Raw genomic sequence first — 18840 nt, 5'->3', positions numbered from 1 at the left:
AAGAGGAGTGAGAAGTCAGCTGTCAATGACGATATAAAACAATCAATAAAACAGGTTTTTCAACAATTGACCCTTCGCTCCTGCCCCCGAACACAGACTGACCAATCATAATGTAGCTCAGACCAGGGTGCGACAACAACACAGCTGTGCTCCATTGACTCTGATGCAATCGTTTCAGATTTCCTTCATTTTCAGGCTGGTTTTGTGGATTTGGAGCTAAATGTTGTGCCTGGGGCACGTCGTGTATTAATGATACTCGTTACCTGGAGAGGTTGGAAAAAGATATACGTTTCTTCCCTGTTCCAAAACCAAAATCAAACCCTGAAAAGTGTAGGGTTAGCTAGCTAGCTACTGAAGATATAGCCTACTGAATGTATACACATGCTGCTTTTGCTTTTTAATGATTACAACAGTGAAACAAAGACCAACCCTGCTGTACAGGAACCAGTGAAGGGAAGCAGGGAAACTTTGCTCATATTCAACCAGCTGTGTGTCATCGCAGCGTGCACAGATGAACGTTGTTTGACGTTCATCTGCACACACTGTGATGCCACACAGCTGGTTCAATATCAGCAAAGTTTCCCTTTATATTCATTGTCTTGTGTGGCGATCAGCAGTGATGTGGTGGTTCACTTTTACACTGTGATCTGTAGCCTATAGTTCGGCTTTAGCTTCTAACTATCTTTGTCTTTTTAACCTGTTGTTGCTGCTGAGTCAGTTTGACATCCTGGTTATATCCTTCAAACACAGACTGTAGACCCCTCTGTCTGCTTCTCTCTGGAATCACTGTTTCACTTTTCCAAAAATATGATAATATTTCTTCAGGGGGTGCAGTTAGTTACAGTGTGGGCTCCATGCTCACTCCAACAGCTTGTTGGACCATCACAAAGGGGCCGGGCTTAGAGAAAGGTCAATTATGAATCACAAGAGATCCTTAAGTAGACAGTCATAAATGCGCATATGAAATACTAGGCTGATCGGTCCAGTAGTTTGCAAGATAAGCTGCAGACAGACAGATACCATCACCCACAACCAAACGCATCATACCCTCTAAGCTTATCCACAGGGCTACATATGTTTTCACTCACCTGCAGTGGAGTCTGGTTGTGTAGATTGTTTTGATTTTATGTGCTGAGGTTTTAAGTATCCTCATAAAGTTCCTGCCACAGCAAAACAATTGAGCTGAACATAAATTTGTTCTTCAAAACACTGAAAAACTTTTCACAGGTTCTATTTTTGGCAGAAAGATGGTCAATGACAACGCTCCACAGCAAGGACTGTGTGTTACTCACTTTTTAAATGTCATTTTTAAATGTTATGAGCATCATAATTTAAACTCCATCCTCTACTGTATTGAAGTGGCGGCAAAAATCTCAGGATATTTCGGAGATTGATATCTCAAAACTAAACCTTCACGGCACCCAAAATATGTCTTTTTGTCATGAAGGTGAACCGACCTTTCAAGGCAGATTCAAGTCTTCGGAAAAGATAAGCCATAAGATGAGTTTCACTTTTACTGGTTGCCGCGGTGACTCACTCTTGCATTGAGTTGTTGAGAAAGTAAAGAAGGCAGCAGGTTGACGTGCTACATCGTGAGACCAGGCAGAGGACCTTAAAGTTCAAGCCCGGTTTCCCTGACGAGGACACTGAATCAATGACAGCTGCGGGGATGTTGCTCGTTAGCTGGCCACATCAATCGATGCAGGGGAAAGAAAGTATGATTTCAAAGTATCTTTTCTTTCCCTCTGTCAGGAGGTCCATGGATTGATATGGAAAGCGGGTGTTTTACGGAACAGTTTCATGGTACATTTAGTCGACTGTGCTGTCGTTACTTCGCTGGCGGACTTTGACGAACAAAGTGTGAAAAGCATCCTGCGATGCTGACTTACTGTAAGTTCAGATTTAATTGAGAGGGGAGAGCCAGCTGTTGTTGTCAGTGTCTTACATGAAAAAATGACAGCCCAGATGACACTGATGAGATGTCTTGGCAACACAGTTATTACAGTGCAGGTACAGCATCAGTATACTGTTATGAAATCATTTTGCTGCGTCTTAGTGGCTTAGAATTAATGAAATGTCCTTGAATCTCACTTAACTTTACAGTCAGTGCCTGCATACTTCTCTCTGCAGCTGTTTGCACTGAGGCTTTCAGATATATTAACAACTGAATGTACTGACAAAGTGCCTTAAGTGAGAGCAATACCAAGTGATGTACCGTTTGTGTATTTATATCTCATCAGTTGTTGGTGACAGCGAGATACGTTCCCTCAGGAAAGTATAATCAGTTCCTCATCAAATGCTTTAAAAGTATCCATGTTGACAATATCTGGAAACATGCCTGGACCTCGGAGGGAGGGGTATGAGCTTGATGCCTCCTCAGACACACGCACAGAAACCTGTTCTTCCTCTGGGCAGACAGTTTGTCGTCTTTTCATTTGCTCTCTCTTGTTTCTTGTCTCGTCGCCAACAGAACATCCTGCTGGTTCAGAGGCAGATGTCAGTGACCGAGGAAGATCTGGACAACTTCCGGAAAGTCCTGAAGAGCTACATCGATGCCACCGCAGCCCGCTCTGACAACCTGCAGTGAGTGTCTGTGCTTGTTTTCGGGAAAAGCAATATATTTTTTAAGCATTGTGTCAGGCTCTGCTGCTGAGGTAGCTTTTTGAATATTGAGACAGTGTTGAATCAGGGGTTTGAATTGTCAGTGGTGCTAAAGCTGCGTGAGTAAACTGAGGGAAAAGGATGGAAAAGCAGTGTTCATGGAAAATTCCCACGAGCATTATATCATCTATCATCTATCTTAGATGTTTTAGCAGCTTTTATGTGACCCCAAACTGTGAGCAGCTTGACTGGAAATTTAGCCCAGTCTCACTCCCGAGGTGTCCAAATAAGTTGCTTTGGCAGTGTTACGATAATGACACATCAGGCTTTCAACAAACGCCAATGTAAACCCATGTGCATCATTATAGACTGTATAAAATAATTGGACGTAGCTACCAGGATGTCACCCACTGGTTTGTGGACTCCCTTTGAGGACTTGGCTGTGACCATGTTTGGGCGAGAGGGTGAAGCTGTGGAGAAGTGAGGGGTGGATCTGACTCATAGACTGTAACTACACCTTGCCTTTCACTCAAAAGCCCTGTTTCCACCAAGCAGGTGCAGTTCAGTTCATTCTGTCAACATTTTTTCTGTTTCCACTGTGAAAAGTTGTGGATGGTACCAATGGAACCGTTCCGTACCATCCCCAGTTTTGGTCCCCCCTCTGTTGGCGTACCTAGCACACAGATCTGGTACTAAAAGGTGGAGCTGTGAACACTACAGTCCGTTGATTGGTCAATAGCGGATGGTCAGGGCTGAGTTGTGGCTGGTTTTGTAACCACTGTAACCAGCTTGTTCTGTTTTGTTTTAAGTGAGGTGCAGACTGATAGAGGAGGAAATACATTGAGTGCTGGATGGAGCAGTGAGTGACAACAACCCCGCCCACATTTAAGAGTACTGTTTGCAGTGGAAACGCTATGGTCTAGGTACCATGTCTGAAGGGTTACTTTTGGTTCCAAAGGTACCATACTGAAAGTGTTTGGTGGAAACAGGGCTTAAGTGGCTCTGTCCTTCATCATGCATACCAGGCTGTGAACATGTTTATTTGTGGTGTAAAGTTGGGCATTTTAACATGGGGATCTATGGGGGTTAACTCACATCAGGAGCCAGCCTCAAGTGGCCATTCAAGGACCTGCAGTTTTTGGCACTTCTGTGTTGAATTCATTTTTCTGCCCCATGAGTCGGCTCATGTCATCCAAGGACAACCATGATCTTTTCCTAACCCTAACCAAGTAGTTTTGTAGCCTAAACCGATTCACAGACCCCTTCTGCATCAAGATACAATGCAAAAGGCTGTCTCCAGTGTAGTGATGCAGGCGGCTTCTGCCCAGGTGTCAAAATATGACGAGTCAGGATGAGACCACTTTGGAAAATTAATTCAGTAATAGCATGTTTAATAATAATTTATTATTCTCACAAAGTGACACTGTCTTTAATTTATCTCATGGAAATTAAGGCTTAATTGTCTTTTATGCCGTCTGCTTAGTTCTGACATCTCTCAAAAGATTGAAACTTTTTCATGTCATGTACCCTCACTGAGTGCAAACTCTCTTTCACTTTGTATCCTCTTCTTGCCCCACTCTCCTTTTTTCTTCTCCACCCTGCTGTCAGTGTGTCCGTTCAGAAGCTCCCGGGAAAGTTGTGTTACATAATGTATGAGTTCTGGCAAGACCGCATCTCCTGGATGAGGTCAGTATGGTGTGTGTGTGTGTGTGTGTGTGCGTGTGTGTGTGCGTGTGTGCGTGTGTGTGTGTGTGTGTGTGTTGTTGTGTGTCAGATATTGGCAGACTGTTTGGCACTCTTAACTTTTTGATGGAAATGTTCCCCACCAGTGAAGATGATGAACAGATGGCCCATCTCTCAGTTCGCACACACACACACTGAAACACACATACACACACACACGGAAGTATCTTAAATGGTTTTAAGTGGTCGTACACATATCAATGTATGAATCTACACAGACCTCTTTTGTTAAGTAGAAATGTGGTTTGAAAAAAATGAAAGACTTTCAATGACAAGTCTGAACGTTTATATTTTTTGATTAGTCAAATAAAACAGTTCATCTTTGGGAACCTACTATACTTTTATATATTTTTAACTGTCATACATGTATATATTAGGGATGGGTATGAGTACTCCTTTGGATGTCTGTATTTGTTCAACTCGCCACCGCCACTCCCACATGTGAACATGACTTAAACATATATATTTTTCACCATGTAAAATGGATAGAGTCGCATTTCACTGTCTCAACTTCAGCCACTTCAGCCACTGAGGAGCTTACTCTCCATATTGCCCTGATTAATGCTAGATCGCTAGCAAACAAGACTTTCTTGTTAAAAGACTTTTTCACCTCTCGTGATCTGGATTTTCTGCTCCTGACGGAGACTTGGCTTCAGGCTGGTGAGTGTACACCGTTCTCTGAACTCCTTCCTCCTGACTGTTTATTTCTCAGTTCCCCTCGGACCACCGGCAGAGGTGGAGGTCTAGCCTCTGTGTTCAAATCCAGCTTTGAGTGTCGTCAAATTCTATTTGACAGTTATTCCAGTTTTGAGCTGCAACTGTTTGAGCTAAACCTGTCCCCTCCTGTCATGTTTGCAGTTGTATATCATCCTCCTAAATTTAATAAGGACTTTATTAATGACTTTGCCGATTTTCTATCAGGGGTTACTGTGAAGTATGACCACTTTTTAATTTCTGGCGATTTTAATGTCCATGTGTGTTGTGAATCCAGACCTCTGGTCAGTGATTTTTCAAACCTCATCACTTCTTTTAATCTCATTCAGTCTGTGACCAGCCCGACTCATGAGAAGGGTCACACCTTAGATCGTGTGCTATCACATGGGTTATCTGTGAGTGTAAATGAGATATGTGAAACAGCATGTATTTCTGACCATCTGCCTGTTTTATTTACCGTTTCAATCCCCTGTTCGCGGACTGTAACCTGTGCTCCCTCACGCCGCCTGCGCATGTTGAACCCTCAAACTGCATCACAATTCTCTGCCATGTATGCTGACGTAAACATGTTTAGCACTCTGGATGTCAGTCATGGTCTTAATGCGGAAGAGCTTTTAAGTGTTTTTAATTTTACATGCACTGATATCCTGGACTCTGTTGCCCCTTTCAGATTTAAGCGCTCTAAAGCACTTTCTGAGCCATGGTTAAATGACTCCACACGTTCTCTCAGACGTTCATGTCGGCGTGCTGAGAGGAAGTGGAAAAAAGATAAGCTCCACGTCTCCAAAGAAGCTTTACGTGAATGTTTATCAGCCTACCAGCGAGTCGTTAAAGCTGCCAAAGTGGAGTATATATCAAATATTGTCTCCAATAACAGTCATAAGCCCCAGGTTCTGTTCAGCATTTTTAACTCCCTTGTAAACCCGTGCGATAACTCTCCAGTTGTGCCATCGCCCACTCTCTGTGAGAGCTTTCTTAAATTTTTTATTGAAAAAATTTCTGCCCTTAGGCCAGTTGCTTCCACTCTCACTGCCCCTGGTCCTGACCCCACTGTGCCTCCTTTACCTGCTGTCTTTGACCAGTTTGAGCCAGTATCTCTCTCCTCGCTATCAGATATAGTTAAGCATCTGTGGCCGACTAACTGTCCCTCTGACAGCATTCCCTCTCGCCTCTTCAAAGATGTTTTTGGTACTGTGGGGTCCACTGTTCTTGCTGTCATAAATACCTGCCTTAGCTCAGGGTGTGTTCCAGCTGCTCTCAAACATGCTGTAGTGCAGCCCCTTATAAAAAAGAAAAACCTGGACCCCTCTCTCCTGTCAAACTACAGACCAATCTCCAAATTACCATTTTTGTCCAAGGTTTTGGAGAAAGTGGTCTTTACTCAGCTGCAATCATTCCTAGTGGCCCATGACATGTATGAAAAGTTCCAGTCTGGCTTTAAACCACATCACAGCACTGAAACAGCACTTTTGAGGGTTTTTAACGATCTTTTGTCAACTGTTGATTCATGTAACTCTGCTGTTCTGGTGCTGCTTGACCTGTCAGCAGCCTTTGATACCGTAGATCATAGGATCCTCCTGTCTCGCCTGGAACAGTGGGTAGGTATCACAGGTACTGCCCTTCTATGGTTTCAGTCCTACCTCACTGATCTGAGCTTCTCAGTTAACTTAGGGGAATTCAACTCAGCTACGGCTCCTCTCACCTCCGGTGTCCCCCAAGGCTCCATTTTGGGGCCCATCCTCTTCTTGCTCTACATGCTGCCATTAGGGTTGATTTTTAAGAAACACAACATACCTTTTCACTGTTTTGCAGATGATGTACAGATCTATCTGCCCCTTAAATCCATTAGCAAGGATTCTGTACAGCCACTGCTAGAATGTTTAAAAGATGTCAAATCCTGGATGGACACTAACTTTTTAAATCTCAATGAGGATAAAACAGAGATCATTATGTTTGGATGTGACCCCTCCGATTACTCCGCTGATTTTCTGGGCCCCTTCACTCCTAACATCCGTTCCTCTGTTAGATCAGTAATACAAACCAGCTTTTATCAACTCAGGCTCTTAGCTAAAGTAAAGGGCTGTCTCTCCCCCCAAAATCTAGAGAGGGTAATCCATGCTTTTATAACCTCACGTCTGGACTACTGTAATTCGCTTTATGTCGGTATTGACCAGTCACTGCTACACTGTCTACAGCTTGTCCAGAACGCAGCAGCCCGCCTCCTCACTGGAAAGCGTAAACACGAACACATCACACCAATCTTGGCCTCGCTCCACTGGCTTCCAGTGCTTTTTAGAATTGATTTTAAGATTTTATTGATTGTTTTTAAAGCCCTAAATGGGCTGGCACCCCCTTATTTAACCGAACTCCTGCGCTTTCATGCTCCCTCCAGAGCCCTGAGATCAGCCAGTCAGCTATTACTGGCTACTCCTAGGACTAGGCTGAAGACCAGAGGTGACAGAGCCTTTGGGGCGGCTGCCCCTAGGCTCTGGAATAGCCTGCCGCTGCACATTAGGTCTGCCCAGACCCTAGAGGTTTTTAAGTCTTTTCTTAAAACCCACTTCTTCTCTCAGGCTTTTAACTCAGGTTGAGCTGGACACCCAAACATTTTATCTTATTTTGATCTGATTTTATAACTCTTTTATTTTATTTTATTTTATTGTATTGTATTTTATATATCTTATGGTTATTATTGTGGTGTACTATTGGGTACCTCATTGTATTTGTTTGTTTATTTCTATTGACCTGTTCAGCACTTTGGTCAACCTTGGTTGTTTTAAATGTGCTTTATAAATAAAGTTTGAGTTGAGTTGAGTTCACTGTAGAGCTGTGTGCAGTGTTGCTTTGCTCAGCGCCTCATCACCCCTCTGTCGCTCTCTGTATTTATCATGAGACTGCTGCTGCAGGCGTGAGCTCTGCACAGGAGAACAGTCAGTGAGAGTCCACCTGCACACACACACACACACTGATGGTAACTGTTAGTGTCACACAGCTAACATTCCCTAACAGTTACTAGCTAGTTTGATGACAGAGTTGAGCCTTTCTTTTGTTGATGTGAGTTTGTTGGGAGCCTTAAACGGCTCCGTGTTGGATGTTAGAATCACGTTTATTTGTCACTTCCATAAAACACACTCAGCATTTATGGGAGTGAAATACTGTTCTCCACAGATCAGGGTGTGGTTTAATAATATAGGAGACACATTTAAAAACATACATAATACCAATTGGCCACTGCTGCTGTGTTAGCTCATGCTAACCAGGGCAGACGTTGACCTGACCTTCAGTGCTGTATGTAATGGCAGCATCAGAAAGTTTGCTACTTTTTCTTATGTTAACTTTGAAATTATGGTTTAATAGGCTAACTGGAGCCTTGTTATTCAATACATGAATTTCAAAATGCACTTTTGTCCGTTGCTGGCCAATTTCTACATTTCTACATTTCTACATTTCTATTCTTAAGTTAGACTTCTTTTTTTTTTTTTTTGCAAATATTCGAGTACTCTGTAATAATTTAAAGGATGTTCTCAAATACAGAAGTAACTTAAAACGCCCATCCCTAATTCATATATGATGTCACAATGTTGGTTGGTCCGACATCCCATTAGTCCGACGTCCCGTTGTTCCGATATGTGATTATACTAGGCTATACTGTATTTGTGTACCATAGAGGATCAGCAAACACAACAAAAGTAGGCTACTGGTCGAGATACAAGTGTCATAGAGAGAAGAGAATGAAACACCATAACCTCCTGTTATTAACTCTGGGGTCCGGGTTGTGTGGGGAGCTCTCCGCGGTGCTGAACGGCTCCCGGCGGGTGTATTTCTGCCTTGATGGTGCGCCGCGACCGGCTCTGGGTCAGCTGGGAAAGGCTTGAGGCGGAGCAGGCTCACGGCTTATGTGTTTGTCACTTTCTTTTTCATTTTAACCCACACCATGATCTTTTCCTGACCCTAACCAAGTGGTTTTTGTGCCTAAACCTAACCAGACCTTAACCACAGGGCATCATGATGATTTCGGAACAACGGGACTTCGGAACAATGAGTTTAATATGGTCGGAACAATGGGATGTCGGACCAATGGGCAGTTCCCGTCTTTTGATCATTAAAGCATGTAAACATGTTCTACTACAGGGGTGTCAAACATACAGCCCGTGGGCCAGAACCGGCCCGCCAAAGGGTTCAGTTCAGCCCACTAGATATCTAGACTAAGAGGTGCCAGGTTTCAGGAGCAAGTTAAACAATGCATTGCCTACTTCATGTAAAATTCTGCTTCAGAGGCTTTTCCACCCCGACCAGAATACAGTTCTCTTATATAAGAATGAATACTTACTGTTTGTATCAGGAAATGTGTGGATAAATGCATGTGATGAGTGAGAAGTCGACTGACTGAATGTGGAAAAACAACATGCTGTTGAAATTGCACTTATTTTTCTTGAGACATTTCAGGCTGTTCGTGTTTTGTTAAAGGATGAATGTCTGCAGAAGGTACTTGAAATTCTTTACACAAAAAAAGGGTAGTTATTGGAGCTGATGGTAGAGGTTATTGTGCGGTGGTTTCATTGGTCATCTGAGATCAACTTGGGCTTTATATGGCCCATAGACTAAAATAAATTTGACACCCCTGTTCTAGTAGAAATAAGCATATTTGGTCCCCTTTAACCACTCGATGAGTAAATGAACATCTTCAGAACAGTTGTTCTTTTAAAATGCAGAATATCTCCAGTGACAAACTCTCTATTTTAACATAAACAGCAGCTGACAATTCATTTTACTACACGTGATGCTCGAATCTAACTGTCTCTTTTTCCCTATTTTTGGTCCTCTGTGGTCTGTGTCTGCAGCTACCTGCAGTCCAACAGCAGTAAAGATTTCCAGCGCTGCGTCATTGACATGTTGGAGGATGCTGAAGTAGTTTCTACCATGCTGATCCCAGGTTTGTAGAAGTAATTTACATATACTGAGTAAGATGTGACATTTATTTTCAGGCCTTCATTATTTTGTTCGATATATTTTACCATCATCATCTCATTTACATGTGTAAACGTCTGCCTGGAAAAACATCTTAATATTTGTAAGTGATGAGGACAGCAGACACTGTGACAGTTTTTATTTTGTTATCAGTGTGTTAATATGACACACATCCAGATTTGCCACAGTGTCGGCACAGTCGACCCAGACTCCTCGGGTGCTGAGAGGATGCTAGATATTCTGCACAGCTGCTCATTGCCTCTGTGATCTGTCATTTTTCTGAGCGTGTGATCATACTGTGCTGGGTCACTCAAACAGAGCCGTGCCTCTCCCCTGTGTCAACAGCAATTCCAAGTCTTTCGAAGAATATATTCAGAAAAACAGTCCGGCTTGATAGTGGAATTGAGAATGTGAGCCAGAAGTATCCACATCAGGGATGAGCTCACATTCACCGCACGCTGCATGGCTTTGAAATCACCTAATAACTTATTATTCAGCCTATCTTTGGTCATCTTGGGCCAACATCTCTGTGTCAGCTTGCCCAGACGCTGCTGTCAGTCACCACTCATCCAGTGTTTCTGCAGGTAGTAGCAATAAAAATATGTTTTATATTCAAAGCACTCCAGGGCGCAGTTAAAAACAAGAAGCAGTGTATCCATAGAACATGAGGTCAAACAAATCAGTAATACATAACATAAGTTCATAAAATAACTAGATCGAAATCATACTTGTAAAAACTAGGTATAAAATCATCTTCAGTGCAAATCTCAATGTGTGTGTCACCATTAGATCAGACCACCAGCTTGAACAGGTGTGTTTTCAGATGGCATTTGAAGGTGGAAAGGAAATCAATATTTCCAGGAGTAGTATACGGGAAGTGAATATACTTCACAGGGCATTTTTTTGTACAAACATTTAATACTTTGTTGATGGTGCTTTTGTGTTTGCCAAAATCTTTCTGGAGCTGTTTAACCACCATCTACATTTTGTGTAGCAGTGTGTTGCTCCTTCATTTTGTCTTTGCATTGCATTGTGGGACAACAGTGTACAATCAACACTCAAAATTCAAGTGTTTTGTTTTGTTTTAGTACACATTCTAAACTCTGAATTGTTGAGTAGAGGCCAGGTTGTGAAGGGCTTTAAAGGTGATGAGGAGGAGTTTGAAGTGGATACACTGGGGGATGGGGAGCCAGTGGAGGTTATGAAGGACAAGAGTGATGTGGTCACCGGTGCAGGAGTGTGTAAGCTGAGATCTGGATGTGTTGAAGTTTCTTGAGTGTTTTTGATGATGAACTGTAGAGGAGGATAGCAGCACTCCAGCATGGAGGTGATGAATGTGTGAATGAGAGTCTCTGCAGCTGAAAAAAAGAGGGATGGACGGAGGAGGGCGATGTGTGTGAGATGGAGGAAGGCTGTTTTGGTGATGTGTTTGATATAAGAGAGGGTTTGATTGAAGACGACACCAAGGTTACAGACACGGGGGAGCCATCGATGGAGAGGGAGAAGTTATGGGTGGATTTGCTAATACCCCTTTTCCATTGTCACTCTTGGCCACGCTGAGTAAGGCCACGCTGTGCCGATTTGTGTTTCAACTGTCAGTTGAGATGTGCCGTGTCACGCCAAGCCACACCAGAGATGGAGTAGGTCCAAAAGCCGAGCCGCCCGCCCTCAAGCAGGTAGCAATGACGTCTCACCAAGCACAGCCAACCCCCGACAACGCAGAATCCCTGCTGTGCTGGGCTGACAGCCCAAACCAAGCCAAGCCAAGCCAGGCCATGACTGTTGAAAGGGGTATAAGAGATTAGGGGCCGATGATAATGACTTCTGATTTGTCACGGTTAAGTTTGAGGAAGTTGGTTTGAAGCCAGGATTTAATTTCAGTCATGCACAGATCCTAATAAATTGTTTGTCGCACATGATGTGTTGAAGCACTGCCAGAAATGTCTGTTTTTACTGGTTTTTATAGTTTGTAGCTTTGATAAGTTGTGTAATTTTGTCAATTTTCTAAAAGAAAACACGTGTTTCAAACGCACTGCTGGGTTTTGAGGTTCAGAGGGTGTTTGAAATAAATAAAAATTACAGCCGTTTTAAGTTGCAAGTCTCTCCACTAACCCAAAATAAAAAAATATGAGTCTCTTCCCAGTGCTTAAAACAATACTTTATGTGCCTCAACTGTTTTGCCCGCCCCTCATGAATAATGAACAGTCCCTTAGTCTGAACTTCCTCATCAGTAGTATGTAATATGGAACTGCGACACAGCTCATTATGTTGGCTTTTTACACTTTGGCTCATCCTCTGTTAGTCGTGCTGGCCAACTGAAAGATACGATTAGTTAATGTGGTGATGCTCTGTGTGTCACAGTCAGCTGCTAATTGCATTCGTACATTAGTACATCAGGCTCGGGTGTGTTATGATATGTTAATATGTACTAAAACCTCCCATCTGTGGAAATCAGGGGTTGCGTCCAGAATTTCTGGGCCTCCTGACAATAACTCACTTTGAAAATTCGGTTATAGAGCCTAAAGGTAGAAAATGTTTTCAAATGAGACGTTAACTGTACAAATATTGGATGTTTCTGAATAAATAAACATCCAAGCGGAGATATCCTCTCCAAACACTCTGGGCTGTGTTCACACTGCCTGTTGCACGTGAGCCGGCTCTGATGTTTCCCTCACATGGCACAGATAAAGAGATGTATGTTGTGAAGCTGTAAACAGGGCGAAAACACAGAATATCAAATATCTTCTTGCCTCCTTTCGAACACATTTGCATGTGGACATAAGCCCAGCAGGCAACCTTTTACTTGGCACTGTGACTTCCATCTGACGTCCATATCTTCTCCTCGTCACGTCATCGACTCCTCAGCAGGATCAACACATGGCAGAGGAGCACGAATCGCTGCCATTCCAGCTCGAGTTAGAGTCATGACTCTTCTCTGCCGTCTTGACATTTGATTCATTTGTCACACGCCTCTAAATATGCTTCAGAAAGTAATAGGGTTAATTATTATTTCTGCCTCTTTGCGTCATTGCAGATGGTGAGTTAGCTGTGTGGGCTGCACGGGTTCAGCTCGTTGCTAGGTTACTGTACGTGGTTGTTTACCTCAACATCTGTGACTCTCACGCATGCATGCTGACTGTCGGAGACATGAACTAAACTGTTGTGGTGTAAACAAACGAATCAGATGCAGGTCACTTTTGAAAGCAGGTGTAAACAGGCAGGTTAGAAAATGTGAGACGGGAAAAAAAACAACATAAACAAGAAGGCGTTGCTTATTTAGGATAACTGCAACCAGTGTGTGTGTGTGTGTGTGTGTGTGTGTGGGTGTGTGTGTGTGTGTGTAACTGAAATAGGTCTTTAAAATAGAAATTAATAAAGTAACCCTGGGAAAATACAATTTAAAAAAAAGATATTTTTCATATTTAAGTCAATTAACCTGACTGAACTGAAGATAAAAAATGTCATAAACACAAGGTGAAACTTATTCGAAAATGTGACCGTAAAATAAATTAGCGTAATTAGTATAATAATAATAATAATAATAATAATAATAATAATAATAATAATAATAATAATTATTTAAAAAACAAATGAAATAATGATAATGATAATAAGGAAAAAATGAAAAAATACTAATAAAATAAATAAAAGTAATAATAATAATTTTTAAAAAATTATAATAATAAATAAGGAAAAAATACTTATAAAATAAATAAAAGTAATAATAAAAAACAAATAAAATAATGATAATAATAAATCAGAAAAAAAGATACTAATAAAATAAATAAAAGTAATAATAATAATAATAATAATAATAATAATAATAATAAAGAAGGAAATATATTCAAACTAATCCTACCTTTATGTTGTGACCACTAATACCAATAATTAAATAATAATTAATAATAATAAATAATAAAGTCAGGGCGAAGTGTGTCCCCCTGTCCACTGGCACCGAGGCAGTACCAGGGCATCACAGGAAAAACTCCAGAACAGGTCAGCAGGGAGAGTCCGTTAGTATCAACCAGGTTACTGTTGCATCTTGTGGTTATTGATATAAGTTTGGGCAAAAATCTTATATTGTTTTAACTGTGGTTTCGATATGTTTTGTCTACAGATTATTTATTTTGTTATACTATTATTATTGTGATTGCATGTGGATTGTGTTTCTTTATTTTGGCTGATATGTCTGACTTTGGGTCCCCCCCACACTCCGAAAGGAGGGGGCTGGCCCTATGCAGACTTGATCCTGCTCTCAGATCACAAGCAAGCAACTAGGAAGTAATGGGATTATTAAAATAAATAAAGGTTGCGTGTGGGAGGGGGAGAGGAAAATTAATTCTCCTGAGAAAAAGTTAATACTGTTAGTTATAAAAGAATATAAGTTTGATTCAGATATTGAGAACCAGTTGGGGAGATTGTACGTTTGTGTATTTCTTCATTAACAGAGCTGTTAAACTGCTTCTTACAGGATAATGTACAGCGTGTGTTTGTATCCAGACACTGAGCCTGTTTTTCTCAAAGAGAAACCTCATTATTAGGTTATTTTGCTCTGAATCCTAAATGAGTTTGGCTGCTGAGGACACATGTGAGTGTGCACTGATTGGGACAGAGACGGGGGGTAGTTTATGAGGTGCACATCACAAGCGCAGTGAGGAGTCGACTCTGGAAGCAATAATGGAAAAATAAATAAAACACAACTTTCTGCTGCTCCTAGCAGAGGCTATTATTGTCTGTGTCTGTGACAGTCACCTATCATGCATTCATATTTTTTTCCATTTTCTCACACCAGCAGCCAGATGTTTTAAGTACATTGTGTTTTTTATAACCGCTAAACATCTGTTCACAGCTCAAAGGTCCAGTGTGTAGGATTCAGGTGGACATATTGGCAGGAAAGAAATATAATAAGTGTGGTTTCTCTGCTGTATTATCACCTGAGAATAGAAACCATCATGTTTCTGGCCGCGATCACACAGAAAGCATCTTGGAGGTTGCAAAACGCGAGGTGCACCGCACTGCCTTTTTTTTAAAAAAAAAAAATGAAATTCACGAGTAAAAAATGCTTGCTGCACCTTTTCGTTGTTGCCAGGCAACCACCCCATCACGTCCTTACTCTTACCTCAGGGAAACAGAGATCTGTGTGGGTATCATGAGACCCTAAAAACGAGGGTGGATCACTGGGAGTACCACCAGTTGGTCCAGGAGCTTCACCTCGATGATGGCCATTACCAGGCATATGTTAGGATGACTCAGGGGCAGTTTGACAACCTGCTGTCCATCGTTGGGCTGTATAGCTCCAAGCTACGACCGGTTTTTCCTCCATTGTTTACCAACTGTAAACTTGTTGTCGTGACCACCACAGAAGGCCCGCCTCTCAAATCATTCCATTGGACAATGGGAAAAAAGATGATGAAAAAAGAGATGTTGCGGGGCGTTTTTCCGCTTTGTGTTGAAGTTTTTTCAACTCAAGTTCAGAGCACTCTGGCAAAAACACCAAGCACCTAGACCGCAAAAACACGAGGCATGTCGCAACGCAAAAAACACAAGCAAAAAGCTTCACTCTCATTAAAAACTATTACAAAAAGCCGCCTCCAGCTGCTAAAATGCTTTCTGTGTGATCAGGGGCCTCATTTATAAAACAATGCGTAGAATTTATACTAAAAATGTACATATGGACAAAACTCATGTGTTGAACAGTTTCTACAATCAGGCTTCCACCATCTACATCGCCAATTTCTCATCTCCAACATTTTTTCAATTAAGTCTGCTTTTATAGATCACAACTTTTGTGTGGGAAGTGGCATACGCTTCTTTCAGGCCTTGTTTTGTGCGTATGCAGTGTTTGTAAATGAGAGCCCAGGGCCTTAGAATGAGCTGTTTATACCTACATAGGGAACAGGTCCTGATCCACGGAGATCACCATGTTGCACTGCAGTATTTCTACAGCAACCCAGAACAGACAAACCAAACCCCAGGTCCAGATAGGGACATTCCTGTTGTCATGATGGCTACTGTAGTAAGCAGCCCCTCCACAACGAGGTGAACAGCATCAAAAAAACACTGATTTGTAAAGTGAAACTATTTTATTCAGTGTTTTTACCAGTTTTAATCACCAGGTCCATTTGTTTCTGAGAGGAGGAGCCCTCTGTGAAATATTCGGCTCCCTGTAAAAACCTCCTAAACGTCCTGATCTTAAGTTATCAGAGAAAAAAGGTGAGCACAGATTAGGAGGTGCTTGACCGTGACCTGTCTCTGACATGCCAAACAGCATAGGAAAAACACTGACTAGTAATGTGAAACTGTGTTATTCAGCATTTTTACCAGTTTAAATCACCTTGTCTGTTTGTTTTGGAGAAGAAGAGACCTCTGTGGATAATTCAGCTCCCCGTAAAAACTCTCTGAATGTCTGGATCTTAAGTTATCAGAGAAAAAAGGTGAGCACAGATTAAGAGGTCCTTGGCCAGTGACCCGTCTCTAATGAACCAAACAGCATAGGAGAAACACTGATTTGTAACTGTTTTGAGGAAGAGACCTCTGTGGATAATTTGGCTCCCCGTTAAAACCTCCCAAACACTGAAGGAATCCTAACTGGAATTTCACACTTGGCACATGGGTGAAGTTTCAAATGGTCGCAATCTGCAATCCTCACAGTTAGATGCCACTAAATTCTCTACACTGTTTCTTTAAGCGAGTGCTACTGAAACGGACAGCAGGTTAAACATTCTGTAAAATCATTTGCCCTGTTTGCTGAATGTGAGAACAGCAGCACAGTGTGCACACAGCCTCATGACCCTCTGTCCTGTATCTGTAACCCTGCGATTCCCCTGCCATTAATTGTTTTAATTGCCACCATCCCCAAATGACTTAAATCATTTACACGTGTTATTTTGCTGATGAAAACATTTAGCTGGTAAATTGGAAAAAATTAGAGCTTTATAAAATGCAAATGAGATGAATGATTTTTAAATGTACCCTGACATTTCCCCTCAGGAGATCATCATACAGTCAGACTGAAGTGTGGCGACTTAACTCTCTCCGTCTCTCTCTCTCTCTCTGCTATGTGTGTTTCCTTAGCTTCCTGGTGGATTATGACTAACAACAACTAGCAACCGAATCCAGAATGTCACATCGGCTGCCTACACTGTCACACGGACAAAGACACACTGGCGCGTCAACCCACCCACCCACACACATGCACACATACAAACGCACACATACACAGAAGCATTCAAAAGGAATCCATGCGTTTGAAAGCAACAGGAGACGGAGACAATGGCGTCATCCAGCAGCATCTTTTAATGTTCCTCCGTCTTCGACTGCTCATTATTGTGCCGCTTATATCAAACGGGATAGTTGCACCCTATAGCCAATCTATTGACTTGAAAGTGACTGACTCTCCGCGATGCAAAAGTCGTTTCTTTCTCATAACCCTGTCTTTTACTTGGCCTCCTCTCTCCTGCAGCATTTGTATGATAACATGCCGGTGAAAGACGACCAAGCTGACACTAGTATAGGCGACTATAGAGCAAATCCAACTGAAATGAAGATTCCCATGCCAGTAGTGTTATTGTGCTTTTGATGAGTTGTTTATCGTTGAATACAAATAAGAAAAAAACAGAGAAGATGAGGAGATGGAGGGTTGCTGCAGCCTAAACATGCATGCTGACGACTGTGGCCAAGAGCTTTCAGTAATAGTTCCTTTAAACCCTGGCTGTATATGCTGTATGATACTGTAGCACCGTTTTTCTTTCATCAAGCTATCCTACTGTCATGTGCACAGAATACCAAAAAAAGCTATTATAAAAAAAAGCAACCCTTCCCCTGACATCTATCTATTGCTAGATATACTAGTGGTTATTTATATTAGTTACATCTCCTATTAGAGTATCTCAAAAAGTGTGAGTATCTAAGGGAAGTAACACTTTGTGAGGATATTTCATTGTATCACTAAGTTACGGAGAGAAAACATATTTAATGTAACATGTATTTCTTTTGCTCCTGGTAGAGTTTACTCCATCTGTACATATGGAACTGGAGATATATTCATATTTCTGTTGTGTTTTGGTTCTGTAATGTACACCACCGGCTGTAAACAAACTGAGGAGCAACTTTAATAAAAATCATTAAAGCTACTAATTGTTTTGACAAGTGGAAATGAGTCTGTATCTTCAGTTCTTGACAGGTGCATTATATATTTCCCTTCCATAATGCTCTTTGAAACGTTTGATTCATTTTCATTCCAGTCTCATTTGTTTTCCTTTCCACTGGCTCCAAGATCCCCCTCTCACAGAGCAAATTAAAGCTGCTTCAATCAAGTTTTGTGCCACTGAGGAGAAGAGGATCCCGAACAAACAAACAGCACTCATTGACTGATTATCAGTTCTTATGACCAGCATGTTGACAAATGTAGGCAAATGTCCAGCAAACACAAAGAAACATTCCTGGCCGACTGACAAATGTAGATAGATAGATAGATAGATAGATAGGTAGATAGGTAGATAGATAGATCCTCGTTTGCTGTTATACTCCGTGGGAAAGGTAAGCTACATTGCTCTTGTAGGTAGGTAGATAGGTAGGTAGAATCAGAATCAGAAATACTGGCAGACTCTAGTGATGTCTGCATTGTGTTGATATGAGAAAGCCCAGACCGAGGCGATCTCTGTTTATTCCTGACAACTCTGACAGCAAGAGGTAAAAACAAAATCCTCCGGCAGTTCCGAACATATAAACTTGAGGCCCTCTCCCACAGAGTACAACAGCAAAAAGGGCGGCCATGTTACATTCAATTCAGTACAATAAAACATAGAAAACATA

General features: G+C 41.7%; 1 protein-coding gene across 1 annotated transcript in view; it reads left to right on the top strand.

Moving 5' to 3' along the window:
• Positions 1-18181, top strand: part of necab3 (N-terminal EF-hand calcium binding protein 3) — an 83220-nt gene extending 65039 nt beyond the window's left edge. The window contains exons 10-13 of the mRNA XM_033625519.2: positions 2471-2583; positions 4210-4287; positions 9900-9991; positions 17101-18181. Of these exons, the coding sequence (XP_033481410.1) occupies positions 2471-2583; positions 4210-4287; positions 9900-9991; positions 17101-17132 (315 nt within the window). The 3' untranslated portion in view covers positions 17133-18181. The remainder of the gene's footprint in view (positions 1-2470; positions 2584-4209; positions 4288-9899; positions 9992-17100) is intronic.
• Positions 18182-18840: the final 659 nt, after the last annotated feature.

This window comes from Epinephelus lanceolatus, chromosome 1 (genome assembly GCF_041903045.1).
Source record: "Epinephelus lanceolatus isolate andai-2023 chromosome 1, ASM4190304v1, whole genome shotgun sequence".
In the NCBI taxonomy this organism is placed as follows: Eukaryota; Metazoa; Chordata; class Actinopteri; order Perciformes; family Serranidae; genus Epinephelus; species Epinephelus lanceolatus.
This window is presented reverse-complemented; position numbering and strand designations above follow the sequence as displayed.